This window comes from Sinocyclocheilus rhinocerous, unplaced genomic scaffold (assembly GCF_001515625.1).
Source record: "Sinocyclocheilus rhinocerous isolate Xijiao unplaced genomic scaffold, SAMN03320098_v1.1 scaffold430, whole genome shotgun sequence".
NCBI classification, from domain to species: domain Eukaryota; kingdom Metazoa; phylum Chordata; class Actinopteri; order Cypriniformes; family Cyprinidae; genus Sinocyclocheilus; species Sinocyclocheilus rhinocerous.
The window spans coordinates 413,545-429,629 of NW_015668442.1; the positions used below are offsets into that span (position 1 = coordinate 413,545).

The following is a 16,085-nucleotide window of genomic DNA, read 5'->3' on the forward strand; positions in this document are numbered from 1 at the left end:
GGTGAGATGAAGGACATTAGCTCATGCAGCAGGTGCTCTGCGGTTCTGTGCAGCTGTGCACCAGTTTCAGCAACCATTACCAGTGGCTAATGGGCAAATTTTTGATGGATCATTCCCTGCACACTGCAGGCACATAATAAAGACATTTGTTACATACAGCAGTGGGGTTTTTTTTTTTACATAACATAAAGGAATAATCTAGATTGTGTACAACATACTATGTTTGCATCTGTTGCATGTTGTTGATTACCACTAACAATAATCCCAATTTGTCCCATAATTCATTCAACTGTAGGTTTATATGAAATTAAATGCCCTTACAAATGAACAAATTGCTGTAATTGTTTGTATGTGAAAACGAATGAGAAACAATAGTGCAATAGTATAGTATACTTGCAATGGAAGCCATTTAAAACATAAAAAAAAAAAAAGAAATGCAGTAAAAATTTCCACCTAATTCAACTTAAAAGGAATAGCTCACCCTAAAATGAAAAACTGTTGAAAATGTACCCTCAAGCCATCCAAGATGCAAGTGAATTTGTTTCTTTGTCAGAACAGATTTGGAGAAATGCATTATTACATCACTTGCTCACCAATAGATCCTCTCAAAGTGAATGGGTGCCGTCAGAATGAGAGACCAAACAGCTGATAAAAACATCACAATATTCAACAAGTAATCCACACCACTCCCGTCAATGTCTTATGACGTGAAAAGCTCTGTGTTTGTAAGAAACAAATCCATCAAGTCATTTTTTAACTTAAAATTGCTGCTTCTGGCTAAAATATGAGTCCTCTATCCATAAAATTGCTTTCTCCAGTGAAAAAGTTGCCTCGTCTAAATCAAGAGAGAAATATGCACAGATTTTGATGAGGATGGAGTTTTTCACCAGAAGAAGCATTATTATGGATCACAGACTTGTATTTTAGACAAAAGCTACAGTTTAAAGTTAAAACGCCTTATTTTGTTTCTTACAAACAGGCAGCTTTTCACTTCACAAGATGTTAAATTATCTTGTGGATTACTTGTAGATAATTGTGATGTTTTTATCAGCTGTTTGGACTCTCATTCTGACTGAATCTGTTCTGAAGAAGAAACAAAATCATCTACATAGTGAATGGCCTAAGAGTGAGCACATTTTCAGTATTTTTTGTGAACTATTCCTTCAGTTGCTGCCTTAAATGATCATATTTTTTTACAATTATAATATGGTTTTGAAAATATAATCATAACATGTAAATATATACTTTGAATGCACTGTAAGTCATTTTGAAAAAAGCAACATACAAATTGAAGTAAATGTCTGTGCAAATTCACATCCGATCGATAAACTCATGGCCAGCTACAAATGTAAAACCAATTACTTTTGCATGGTTACCTTGAAGAAAGATTGAAGCAATGCAACACAAACTCCACGCAAAGGAATTACGAAAGGGTTTACCTGCCTAAAAAAACAAAAACTATTTTCAGTCCCAAAAGACATTCTATGCAATTTTACAGATCTAACAACACATAGGCTATTTGTGTTGTACAATTCATGTTCAAGGGAATTAACAAGGGTTAAAGCTTCATATTTTTCTATTTAATCCCTTTAGGATCATCATTTAATCTGCACTCAGAACTAAAAAGACACCGAGATGAACGGAGTCTTCAAACACCGCATAAATCATCTTGAAATTAAATTTCACATGCCATTGGTCATTCTTTTGTGCTTCTAGAACATTCTCCCTCTTTTAGGCTTGGAAACGAATGCTAAGAATCTTGCTGGGAACCAAGGAATCTCCGTAAAAGCATCAGCATCCACTGACTGGCATTTACACGTAATTAACGATTTAAACATTTTCCGCATTCAGGACTAAGTTCTCCTCGGGGAAACAAAGAGAAAGCCTTTTGAAAAAAGCTTTCATTAAACGTGGTGAGAGAGCGGTAAATTCTTACCATCGCTCTCTCCAGACCCTTTCCTAGTGATTTATCTCACTCTTGTAATGGCATCAGGGGGAGTTCTGCGGTCTTGGATGTGTCTTGAGTTGGATCTGCACTGAATTAGAGAGCCTGAGGAGGGAGGGATGAGTTATCCAATCACTGCTTCACGGCTCACACTAGATAAGTCAACCACCTAGATTCACCTCTTCAAGTGAACTTAAAGGGATAGTTCACCCCAAAATGAAAATTTGATGTTTATCTGCTTACCCCCAGGGCATCCAAGATGTAGGTGACTTTGTTTCTTCAGTAGAACACAAACGAAGATTTTTAACTCAAACCGTTGCAGTCTGTCAGTCATATAATGGAAGTGGATGGCAATCACGGCTTTGAGAGTCAAAAAAACATACACAAACAAAACCAAATGAAACCCTGCGGCTCTTGATGATACATTGATGTGAAAAGACCCGAAACGATCGGTCTGTGCAAAAAACTGAACAGTATTTATATCGTTTTTTACCTCTGATGAAAAAGTAGCTACACAATATAGGGGTCTGCGGTATCAAGATGCAAATATGCATGTATACATACTTTTCCATGTCCAGTACGTGCATAATGTTAGTATGTAATAGATGTACATGAATATGTGCACTTTGAAGCATTAATTCCAAACGCTTCCCAAAACTTTTAATGATGTTGACATGCAACAGCAGAAAGGTCCCTCACATTGCAGAACATGTTTGTTGTGTCACAAACAATGACACCACATGTTTGTAGCGATGATGTTGCAACCCTGATGCAGAAAAGCAAGAAAGGAAAAAGGAGAACGGGAAGGTCTGACCTGTGAATACAGTGGCGACTAGAGCAGCTCTGGCGATGTCATTTCCGTGGCTTACCACAACCATTTCCTGTGAAGTATTCTAAGGCCTCAAAATTACAGCTTCTGTGCATGGCAAAGCCTCTCTTACCTCTTTCATTTCGTAAATGCTGCATATATTTCAATAGATTTTAAAACGTTGTGGACAGACAAAAGGGTGGGCACCTCTCTTTAAAAATATATTCTGACGGTTTCTGCGTAAGTGCTTGACATCTTGCGTTTCTAGTCAAACACTGCTGGCAAAGTTTTTCGGAGCTCTTTCATTTCATTTACCCAGCGTATATTTTATATATTTACCATGTTTTAAAATAATATGGATAGAGAGAGGACCAGGAACTCTTTCAAATTACTGAACGGTCTGCTGCTAATTAAAGCAGCTGCAGGCGCTTACATGTCCACTGCACGCAGCTTCCACCAGGTGGCGCTCACAACATATTGCATTTAGTATTCAGGAAGCTCAAAAAGCACAAACATCATTTGCAACTTGCATAATCCAAAATGTGACAACACAGTAAAACAATATAGTACATTTTGAGTTCATATTGACTTTACAACCCTCCTGCTGTGTCAGTTTGACCCAGACTTACTTTTCAATCTGCTTAAAATACTGGTTAACTATTTATTTCTTAAATATTTCTCTTTTAGGGTCATGAATGCGCATGCAAAGTTGACACATGGAAAAGCTTTACAAACTGTTACAATTTTTGTGTTGGTTTTCATGCAATTTGCTGAAAATCAACTCTTTGAAAAACACGAAAGAGTCATTAAATAAACAACCTGTCAAACACTAAAATATGAAAGACTCAACATTGAGACTCCTCTTCTGAATCACCCAAGAAAAATTCAGTTTCTTTATCTAATTGAGTTTCACATCTGTCAAGAGTTATTTTTCGGTTGTTTTTGGTTTTTTAGCTTAATTACTAGACTGAAAAGAAGCGTGAAAAAGCCATTTAACCCTACCAAGGGTTGAAGAACCAGACTTAATAAAAAAAGGCAGAGGAAGTACAAATAGCAATAAATACTACTAATACTAGTACAAAAACAAATACATAAATAAATAATTTAAATCAAATAATAATAATAATAAATTATATATTATAATATATTAGATAGCAACTTGTCTTTTGAAACTCATATTTCCCATGTTACAAAAACAGCATTCTTCCATCTTAGAAACACTGCCAAGCTACGAAACATGTTACCTGTTTCTGATGCAGAAAAGCTAGTTCATGCATTCATGACCTCTAGACTGGACTATTGTAATGCACTGCTAGGTGGTTGTCCTGCATCTTCAATAAACAAGCTACAGGTTATATATTTACCATGTTTTAAAATAATATGGATAGAGAGAGGACCAGGAACTCTTTCAAATTACTGAACGGTCTGCTGCTAATTAAAGCAGCTGCAGGCGCTTACATGTCCACTGCACGCAGCTTCCACCAGGTGGCGCTCGGGAGAACAGAAGAGTTTTTTAATTATTATTTTTGTTTGTTTTGCCTTAAGATATTTGGCACCAAGTGTAATTATTAATTATTCAAACATATTAATTAATTAATACCGCCCAAGCAATCTCTATAAATGTTTAGGTCTAAATAAAATACCTTGTACAGATATCACAAACGACTCTGATCAGTCAATTATTATCAGCGCTGAGAAAAGTAACAGGTACGACGTGACAATGATGTTTATCTGGCTCTCCAGTAGCTGTGTGAATATTATTTTATTCCTGAGAAATGACAGTAATAAAAGTGAATAACGATACATAATGTTAGTCTTAAAATACAGGTTAAAATAGGCAAATTTATTATTTAGACTCAAAGTCAGGGGCAGCTCCCGGTCCGCTGAGCCCCGCCTATTTCTTAATAACATTTAATGAATGTGACATTCAATTATTTTATTAACAAATCTATCTATCTATCTATCTATCTTCATCGCGCCTTCAGGTTCTAGTATTATTTTATTCCCCTGGTGGACTTTTTTGTAGTGCAGCGAAAGTATTTCAGCTGAACTTTTCATGTTTATATTTTACTGCACAATAATATAATTAAAGTTATACTGCAAACTCTAAAAGTGTTATTAATTTTAGGTTCTAATTTAGAAGCATTATTATAGTTGTTGCTGTTATTATTGTTAGAGTGGTTGAAAACGTTCACACCTTGAGGCCCTGCTGTTATTTTATTCGCCTTTTACTGCCCCCCTTGTGGACATTCTCAGTAGTGCAGCAGAATGTGCTGACGCAGAAAAGGTGATCAGAGTGCTTTTGCATTTGTTAATAATAATAATAGTAATAATAATGCGACTGACGTAAAATGTATGCATTATGGTAATAAATTATTACGTACCATTATTAAACGACAAAAGCAGGCCCTACTAATACTATAATAGGGTTTAAATTTCAGCAAACCTACTAATATGTTAATATATGCAGTATATATTCATTCTAGTTTATTCTTTTCTTTTAAAGACTGATTAAAGCCAGTCAGTTTAAATTTTAAACTAGAAGCCAATTAATTTTTTTGGAGACAATTAAATTTTTTGAAAACACTTCACAACTTTAGGCTTTACTGTGTTATTGTATTCGCATTTTACTGCCATCCAGTGGACATGTTTTGTACTACAGCAAAATCACTACAGTCGTACCAGGAAAATTCATGTGGCCACCAAACTGATTATAAAATACAAACCCAGGTGTTTTATGAGTAAGTACTGATTACTGAAGTACAAAACAATACCTGAGAAAAGAACTGACTTTTAAATTACAGCAATAAGCCTGAGACTGTCAGAGTTATGTTTTAGAAGTATATTTAAAATATGCATTAAAAATGTGCACTGAAGTCAGTTCACATAAACAACTTAAATGTTTTATGAAATATATTTATTATGAAGGGAAAACATTTACTGTCATAAAAGGGACCAAAAAAAGAAAGAAAAAAAACATGTGACCGTCTACACTGGTGATAACGGCATTTCTTCGGAAGCTGACCTGTGGACAGTTTCACACACAGACAGGGTCGGGCTGACCTGAGGTCAGTGCAGCATCTCTAGCTCTAATGCTTCTCTAAAGCTGGGAACAGCAGGAGTATCCGAGATCCATCCGCTCAAACAGGACGACTTCAACCCAAGCCAGAGGCACAACGATGCGGAGCGGAGGCGACTGATGGCAGCCATCATAAAGCACTATGCTGTGTTGGGAGCGAAGGAAATTTGACAAAAACGTCATCCTAATGTGCCTATTCTTAACATTGGTAGGGTGTGCAGTCCTGTCAAAATGTTTGTTTACTTTGTGACAAATAAAGAAGCTTTCATTGCACTTGTTGGACAAATTTGTATGGAAGCCTGTTTCAGTCACAAAAAAAATTTAAATTAAAAGGTAATTGCGACTTTAACTTTTTCACAATTTTTTTCTCTCAAAAAATAAACTAAATAAACTGTCCAAAAAAAAAATTCTGGAAACAAAAAAAAACAATTGTGAGGGGGTTTTCTTTCACACAATAGTAAATTTACAATTTTGTCTTTTTGTTTCTGCCATGGAATAAAAGAATGAAAAAGGTAATACAATACTTAGATATAAACTCACAATTATGAAAAGAAAAATATAAATTGTAAGAAAAAAAGTCAGAATTGTTCAATATAAATTCAGATTTGTGAGATATAAACTCGCAATTACAAGGAAAAAAAGTCAAAGAATTGTGAGACAGAGAGACGCAATTAGCTTTTTTATGTAAACTCAGTATTCAGAGTGAAAAAAGTCAGAATTGTGAGATGTTTTTCCATCAGAATCGTGAGATAAAAAGTCGTAATTACCTTTTTTTTTTATTCTGTGGCGGAAACAGCTTCCATACATTGTGAATAGTAGTGCTGTTAGCTCACAGAAACACTGGACGTTTGGTCATCAGCTTGTTTTTTTGTGAGCTTGAGTCATTAACAGATTGGTTAAACAGTAACAAATACATATCAATACGCTCTCACGTAAATATACTATACATCCGGAGTGGAGGGCAGCAGCGTGTTAGTCGGGACATGAACGTGTGGCTCAGCCGGTTCATACAAAAAAACCGTGTCTTCAGACCGACTGTGAACGAGTGTAACCATGATGAGTGGATGTGAAGGAGAGCACAGTGACTGATGCAGGTCCGGGACACAAATGACCTCACGTCCAGCCTAAAACAGCATAACGCTTATGGCGGTGAACTGGAGGAGATCTGGCTCAGGGCTCTATGTAGTGCTGTCAGGAGGGACGATCCTTTGGCGAACGCTTTTGGGTCTGTGGCGGGGCGTCGGGGGCGAGCTGCGTTCACTCTCGGACTCGGAGGGCTCGGTTTCAGCCTGCGGAGAACCGGTGTCTCCCACCAACTCCCGCAGGAACTTAAACTTAGACAGGAAGAGCTGCCACACCACGTACCACCCTACAAACACAGACACAAGTTGGCTGTCAGGAGTACACTGGAACTAGGAGTGAGCTGATATGCCTTTGCATTTCTATCTCCAATTTGACTCTGGTTCAGACTGAAGCATTTGCATTAACTGTATGATAAAGCACAGATTCAGCTAGAATGCACTTCAGATGCCTGACAAATTTGACTTACCTTTCATTTTGCTGAGAACTGTTTAGCCATTTGTAGACAGTAGTTAACAGCAGTTAAAAGTTTTTGTTAATCCAACCAAGTTTAATGTTACAAACTTTAAGAGTTTGCATTGTGACCCAACTGTTACACTATGTAATGTCAAAATTTCTCACAAAAAATGCTAAAATGTAACATTTTGTAACATAAAACTAATGAGAATCATAATATAAATCAAATGTAAATTATCTGAATGCATTATGGTAATAAGAATTTAGTGGGAAAATGTCAAAATTTTCTCAATATTAAAAGTATGCAAAATACAGTTTATGACTATTTGTTTCCCTTTCATTATTGGGTAAAATATGAAAATTGGGTAAAATATGAAAAGTAAAGTAATTATTCAAATGAGAATAAAAATAGAATCAAATGTATAACATATGGAACATTATGGTAATAAGACTTTACTAGAAAAATGTAAATAATAATAATAATAATGTCAATGCAAAATATCCTAAAAATCTTAAAATCAGTTGTTGTTTTTTTTTTACTTTGGGAAGAAATATGAATTCATAATAAGATTAAAATGTAAAAAAAATAAACCTGGATGCATTATGGTCATGAGAATTTGGTAGGAAAATGTAAGACTTTTATTTATGCAAAATATAATTTTTTTCCCCCTCTTCCATTATTGGGTACAATATGAAAAGTAAAATAATTCAAATGAAAATAAAAATAGAATCAAATGTAAAACATATGGAACATTATGGCAATAAGGCTTTACTAGGAAAATGATAATAATAATAATAATAATAATAATAATAATAATGTCAATGCAAAATATCCTAAAAATCTTAAAATCAGTTGTTGTTTTTTTTTTACTTTGGGAAGAAATATGAATTCATAATAAGATTAAAATGTAAAAAAAATAAACCTGGATGCATTATGGTCATGAGAATTTGGTAGGAAAATGTAAGACTTATTTATGCAAAATATAATTTATTTTTTTCCCCCTCTTCCATTATTGGGTACAATATGAAAAGTAAAATAATTCAAATGAAAATAAAAATAGAATCAAATGTAAAACATATGGAACATTATGGTAATAAGACTTTACTAGGAAAATGTAAATAATAATAATAATAATAATAATAATAATAATAATGTCAATAGAAAATATCCTAAAAATCTTAACATTGCAATTTTTTTTTTCTTTTACTTTCGGAAGAAATATGAATTCATAATAAGAATAAAATGTAAAATATCTGAATGCATTATGCTAATGAAAATGTAGTGAGAAATTGTCATGCAAATAACATCAGAATTTAAAATAGTAATTTTCTTTATGCAAAAGAAAATGATCAAATTGTCTTTTGATTTTGGGATACAATATGCAATAATTAAAATAAGAATTTGTAAATTTAAACATTTACAAATGCATTTTTAAAACCAAAAGTTTGCATTTTTTTACCATTAGTTAATGCATTATGTACCGGTACTAACACATTATTAAGCAATGAACAATTGTCTTTTTAAAAACTAATATTAAGAAAGACTAACAAATGCAACAGAAAAAAAAAAAAAAACTTGCTTTTGCATTAATTTTATTGGTAAAATATAACCTAGGCTCATTCTTGGTAGAATTTTTTATTTTAATTCATTACATATTCTGACACTTTAGGTAGTAACCCAGAAAAAGCATCTTCCTCATACACACAAGTGTTGGCACGTTCAGTGCAGTGAGCTACATCGTTCTGCTCCAAACCTGCGTCTGACATGATGACACAACTTCTCAAATGACTTACTGGACATTGCACGCTTATGTAACAGCTGAGAGGTTTCTACAGTACAGAAACTGTGCCCTTAACAGATGCGAGTCAGTCAGAGAAACCTTGACTAGAGTCAACACTCAACTCTCAGTGAACTCTGGAAATGAGACGTCTGTGTTACTGACAGTCAGCAAATCTGGTCTATTTTTGTGATGCTTGACTGAACCGACCACATTCTCACACATGAGCCCACAATTCAAGGCTGTGAAGTCACTGTAGAGAAATCCTGTAACCGAAGGTGTGGCTTTTTCCTGAAGGTTCATGACCGTCAGATCACGGAGTAAGCAACCACTGCGATAGACTTCACCGAATCATGCAATTCCTTGAATGTCTAGTTTAAGATCAGCTACAGTGACCCCAAAAGTATTCAGACAATCGAGTCGCACTTAAACATGGCGTTGCATTAGATGAAGGATTGCAGGATCTTTTCTCAGGCTGTTTGGCAGCTACTTACCGAAGAGCATGAAGAGGAGGACACATATCAGCGTGGCCACGATCACCAACACGGTCAAACCAACACTCTGCCACATCCTCCTCTTCTTTCCTAATAAACAAAACAAAACACACCTTCACATCTGCATGTGCTCTAGAAGCTCACCATGTTCTCAATTTAATACCACAATTCCTGTAGGACCCGCATGAATTATGTCTGATATCATCATACATGATTTGCATGCCTAATATAATATATGATAAAGATAAATCTGATAAAGATTTCAAATATCATATGTAAAAAATAAAAATAAAAAGCATAATCATAGGATCAAATGTATCTGCTCAGAATTGTACGTACCTTTTCAGAATATGCAACCTATCGATATTAATGTATTGTGTATTATTGTAAATATTGTAAATCATACAAGTAAAATAAATAAATAAATAAATAAAATGAATAGGACTATAAATATTATTGTTTTTTTAAAGCATTAACTAAAATATAATATATAATAATAAAATATATTTATAAGTTATTACATTTACACAAATGCATCCACAGGCATAAATTACTGTTTTGTTATCTTTTAGTGTAACCATTATACACACACACACACACACACACACACACACACATATATATATATATATAAAATACTTCACAAAGCTACAATGTAACAATGTAATCAATGTACTATGGTATTACTATGTTTTAGACAGTACCACTATGGTAACACCATCTGTACCATATTACAGTTATGGTATCAAATGGTAATACTATGGAACTTTGAACTATACCATGATAGTTAAAAGTTATAATAAAAAGTGTAGAAATACCAGATATTATGATATTTTGAAATCAAATAATAAATCTCTTTTTGCATGTGTGATATCAGTATAAAATGATTGTAACTTACTAATACGCAGAGCAGTCTGTGTCTAATACGAGTCATGCAGATGAAAGTGTTTGTTTATGATCAGATTTATGATCAGACTTACGGACGTTCACGCCTCAGTCTTCACGCCGAATCCCGCGGGGACGGAGGCCGGTAGCGCATGTCATGGAGAGTCTCAAATGTTCTCCTTATCTACATCATTGCGCCATTTACAGAGAAAAGAGAAGAGCGAGAAAACAGAGAACTTGAGCCTCAGTAACACACTCAATCAGAGGATGACCCGGAAGCGCTCATACTTACCATTCCGCCGCGTGGAATTGTGGGAATTGTAGTGTCGTGTACTTCTTTGATGTAATGGTGGCTGCCGAACCAACTCTTGTGTGTGTGTGTGTGTGTGTGTGTGTGTGTTTGCCATTGACTATATTGGAGTGTGAAGCAGCATTAATAAGGAAGAGAAAAAAAATGTAATAATACATGTTCAGTGTCTCTTCTTTACTCTTCTTGTTTTTTGTAGAGGTGTCTGCCCTTTGTTTCCCTGTCCCACATTTTTTATATTTATGAATTCATTAATTTGTCCTTTTATCTCTGCTTTTGCTTGTGTTATTTAAATTTAAGTGTCTATATATTTCATTGCCTGTTTGGCCCGATTGTCCAGTTTTTCATTGCCTTGTACTCCCACATGTGCAGTGGAGGTACCCAGAAATGTCAGACCTATCATTATATTCTTGACTCTGAGCAAACTCATAAGTATCTTGATTTATGTAAACTGCCCATAGAGTCTGAACAAATAACTGTCCTGGATAGCAGACTGATACATAATTGGTTGATACACAGTTTGAACCTCTGAATATAGGCTATACAACTGCATATATCAAGGTTATCATAGTTTGATTTATTTTAATGTAAACTTTTTACTGATCATTTCATGTTGTCAGGTGTAGATGAGAGAAAAAAAGGCAAACATTTATGAAACACTGAAAAAAATATTTGAGCATTAAATTTTTACATAATGATGTGTAATGATCAGTGGGCTTAACTTTTTACCTTCATTGTGTTAGGCATGGGCATATATGAATAGAGTTTTTCAGTGAAAGACTGACCGGCATAAAAGTAGAAACGAGAGCCAGACTCCACATCATAAAAGGAGACCAGAACCTCCTCATAATCCACAAGCACACCGACCCGCTGTGGCTTCAACTGTACTCATACAGACGCAGACACAAATCAGACCGAGCAATGTATTCATTCCCATTCCTCAGAGCCACATAGTCCAGTATCCATTTTTAGGACACAGTGTGATCTTTCCCTTCCTGTCAATGGATTCTCTGACCACTCCAAAGTCCAGTCAGTCATTCCCTTTACCTGCACCTCAAAATAAATTCTCCCAGAGGAAAATCCCTCCTTTCCCAGGACATGTACACATCTATCAGATCTCTTTTTGTTGTCTCAGAGTTTCTGCCAAATGTTTCCATCTCTCACTTGTTTTCTATCATCAGACAGGATGCGATAAGCATGAACTGTATCAGGATCCAGAGTCACATCCACTGGGAAAACAGAATATTAATCACAACTTCCCCCGACAAAGATTTTGTGATGATGTTTTAATATTGAACTTTAAGATGAATGTAATCTAGTGTAGTTCAGACAGCACACTGTACCTGCATAGTACTGCATCCACTTCAGCTCCGTAGAGACACATGACAATAAAACATCATGAAATGTTTTGAAACTTGAAATTAAAGTCCAGCACCACTAAGCCCTTTGAACTTTAAGCCAGACATTTCAGACACACAAATTCTAATGAAGAACATGTTTGCGTCTTAAACAACTGATGCCTATCAATTTGATTTAATATTGGTTAATAGTTGTGGTTACAGGGATGAAGCTTCTAGTACAAGATGAATTTGAATTTGAAATTAGAGATAAAAATGACCTGTCCTCTTTACCATCTGTGAGGTGCTGATAATGAGCCACTCTTATTTCAGCTTGACCTAGACTCATTCTTCATTACTGATATTAAAAGATAATAAATATATGTATCTGCACATACCAGTTTGTGTGAGTTTCTCATCTAGAGTTTCCTGCAGTTGAGTCAGAGCTCTCCTCGGAGTCTCCAGACTCTGATGAGTCTTCATACTGATCTCAGGCCAGTTTCTGGTGTTTGTAGGGCTGCACAGGGATGAGTAAATCTACAGCAGGAGAGAGGAGAAATCCTTCTAGAAATGAGGCTCCAGGTGAGTTTCACAGTAAGAGCTCTGACACACCAGACACGACTTCAGGGCTTTCAGCTTTCTTTCCTCACAGATGTCACACAGAACTTCAGTTTTTTTCTCAGAACTTTTGTTTTTATAGTGATCTACGATCTCTCGGAGCGTGGTATTAATCTTGAGATCAGGTCTTTGCTTGAATGTTTCTTTAGAATATGGACAGCTGCAGGTCTGGCTGTTGTCCCAGCACTTATTCAGACAGGCCTTGCAGAAGTTGTGTCCACATGGAGTGCTGACTGGATCAGTGAACACATCCAGACATACAGAGCACTGAAGCTCCTCAGTCAGTGGACCACTGGATGACATTGCTGGAAAAAGAAAAGATAAATCACCTACACTACCTACAGCACAGACACACTTGAATTCATATCTTTAAAAACACTTGATCAAAAAGTTTCAGCTTAAATCATTACAATTTTAAAATGAAGGCTTAGGTATTGGAGTAATGAACTATAAAATGAACTGTTTGGCAAAGTTGGCAACCCTGTATGGCCTCGACTCGTAAAGAGTTTTGTTTTTGTTGGCACTCTTATTGAAGTTCTGGGATGGAGTGCAGAATTACTTTTTTGGTTATGTTCATTCAGGTGACAACACCATACTCTCAGATTCAAGTTATAATTTTGAGAGATATCTTTTTGTTTTCCATTGCACTATTCTTGTTATGGAAGAGGTCTGACACAACAGGTTAGTTTATATACAAAAGCGTTTATTAGGTCACAGTGAGTACTGGTGTCGGGTCCGGAGGAAGTGATGGTGCCGGGACCGCAGAATTTCCTTCACCTGGTAGACAGATCCTTCATCCAGGATCAAGGGAAGAGGGGGTTCCTCCGTCTGGCCAGGCTCTGTGGGGAGAGAGACAGGGTCATGGTGAGGTTTCAGCAGTGATACGTGAAATGTGGGATGAATTCTGTACTGTGAGGGGAGTTGGAGTTTGAAGGTGACCGGGTTTACTTGTTCCAGGATGGTGAAGGGGCCAACAAATCTGGGACTAAGCTTCCTACAGGGCAGGCGCAGTCTGATGTCCCGAGTCGACAGCCATACCTTCTGTCCTGGTTGATAGGTAGGTGTTTCAGCTCTTCGAAGGTCCGCGGTTGTCTTCTGCCTGCGCACTGCCCGTTGGAGATGGTGGTGAGCAGCGTCCCAGACCCTCTCGCTTTCCCGGAACCAGTAGTCCACCGCCGGAACATCAGAAGGTTCCCCAGACCAGGGGAACAGTGGAGGCTGGAACCCGAGCACGCACTGGAAGGGAGTGAGACCAGTAGAAGGCTGTCGCAGGGAATTCTGGGCGTACTCAGCCCAGCCCAGGAACTGGTTCCAGGAATCCTGGTGGCCATGGCAGAAGGTTCGCAGAAATCGTCCCACCTCCTGAATCTTTCTCTCCGTTTGCCCATTTGATTGTGGGTGGTAACCGGACGAGAGGCTTACGGTCACACCTAGGAGGTTGAAGAAGGCATTCCATACCTTGGAGATAAACTGAGGTCCCCGGTCGGAGACAATGTCTTCGGGAAGTCCATAATATCGGAAGACGTGATTGAATAGCAGCTCCGCAGTTTCTAGGGCCGTGGGGAGACCTCTGAGGGGCAGAAGGCGACATGACTTTGAGAAACGATCAACTATTACCAGGATGCATGTGTTACCTTCAGAGGGGGGCAGGTCAGTGACAAAGTCTACTCCTAGGTGTGACCAGGGGCGATTTGGCACCGGTAGTGGAAGGAGTTTGCCAGATGGTAAATGGCGCGGGCTCTTGGACATGGCACAGTCTGGACATCCTTGCACGAACCTTCTCATGTCCCTTGCCATATTGGGCCACCAGAAGCGATCTTGTAGCAGCGAGAGGGTGTTGTTGGCCCCTGGATGACCAGTGCCTCGGGAGGAGTGAGCAGAGTGAATCAGTGGGGTGCGCTCTTATTAGGTCACAGTGAGTACTGGTGTCGGATCCGGAGGAAGTGATGGTGAGGGAAAGGTCCGTGAGAGAGTGCAAAGGATATGGAGAGTGGAGTAATCCGAGTCTTTGGCTTGATGGAGGCTGGAAGGGATACGGGGGAAGCACACACCTCAGCGATCCGGGAACTAGGAGATACAGGAGACACTTGGAGACGAGGAGACACTAGGAGGAACACAGGAGGTAAGTAATGCAAGAAGTATTCAAAGGAATTCAGTAGCAAAGTCATTGAGTCCCCTACGTGTAAACGAGACCGGACAGTGAGGGTGTCTGAGGTGTGTGCTTTTATGCAGGCTGATAATGAGGTGCTTGATTGGTGACAGGTGCAGGTGCTCAGAACTCAGGTGAGAGGGATCGTTGTGATTGGGTGGTGGCGGAGCCTGGCCGATCTGTTACAATTCTCTCTTTAGAGAGAAATTGTTTGTATGACTTGCATCTCCAACCAGGATGCCAAGCCCCCACAACACAAGAAGAGTTATAACATGGAGACAGTCAGAGATATTGTTGCAAATATGAAATGCCTGATAGAACCCATAAAGTCTAATATAGAACTTTTTCTTCTAAGACTGTACTTCTTTAATAAGTAAAATAATATTTTTCATATAAATAAAGTGAAAGTCATTCAGGCACTAATTCGTTTTTTACAGGTTATTGACTTACATGGAGGTTCATCTATACTCAGTCTTCTGTTTTCTCTTCCTTTTGTTGATGTTGATGAAGATTCTGCCATTGTTCTTCACCTCTTTTCAAGAAAAAATACATTGTTTTTGACAAAAAAATATTGACCAATAAACTGACAAACAAACAATTAAGCCCATTTGCTTCTTGTAATAATTTTGATCACTCAAGTGTAAATTAAATCTGTTCTAACCGAGAAGGAGGTTAAAGTGATAACTTCCATTAGAAACCATGTTCAGGACAATCTCAATTTCTGTCACTTACCTGTGAGTATCAGATGTGTCCACAAGTGTCTTTGAATGGCTCAATAAACATTCTGTTGTTTAAAGAGCTTGATCGTCTCAGGCGTCCATATTTTGGTTGATCAAGTGAGTTTCACTTTCTCAGAATGTCTCACTGAACTACAGTGATGCCAGAGCTCCTCAGGACTAGTTTTTAGATACCAGTAGACTTTCTGTTGGGGAAAAATAGTTTGACATACCCAAACTACAGGTATGTAGAACCTCAAACTGGCATGACACAGCTATATAAACCATAAGTGCTTTTCAAAAAACAACTTTATCTTTAACTTTATAATCATTTTCCACACTTGTTCTGATACTCTGGCCTCCTCAGTGGATCTGGCTTCATAATGAATCTGCTGCAGTTTTTTGTTTTTTTTTTTTTTTTTTTTTTTTTTTA

At 37.2% G+C, this 16,085-nt stretch overlaps 1 protein-coding gene across 2 annotated transcripts; it reads right to left on the bottom strand.

Moving 5' to 3' along the window:
• Nucleotides 1-6,815: 6,815 nt before the first annotated feature.
• On the bottom strand, nt 6,816-10,792 carry smim13 (small integral membrane protein 13). 2 transcript variants are annotated; one of them, XM_016545878.1, is made up of 3 exons: nt 10,621-10,792; nt 9,641-9,730; nt 6,816-7,201 (listed from the first exon to the last, which is right to left on the bottom strand). In XM_016545878.1, the coding sequence occupies exons 2-3, from the start codon at nt 9,714-9,716 to the stop codon at nt 7,011-7,013; spliced, it is 267 nt and encodes an 88-aa protein (XP_016401364.1). In that variant the 5' UTR covers nt 9,717-9,730; nt 10,621-10,792; the 3' UTR covers nt 6,816-7,010. The 2 variants fall into 2 exon arrangements, with proteins under 2 accessions (XP_016401364.1, XP_016401365.1); XM_016545879.1 differs by lacking the exon at nt 10,621-10,792 and adding an exon at nt 10,539-10,557.
• Nucleotides 10,793-16,085: the final 5,293 nt, after the last annotated feature.

Coding starts and splice junctions, on each gene's coding strand:
- smim13 (XM_016545878.1), bottom strand. CDS start 9,716: ATGTGGCAGAGTGTTGGTTTGACCGTGTTGGTGATCGTGGCCACGCTG. Junction 7,202..9,640: donor CCTCCTCTTCATGCTCTTCG/GTAAGTAGCTGC, acceptor CTGTGTTTGTAG/GGTGGTACGTGGTGTGGCAG.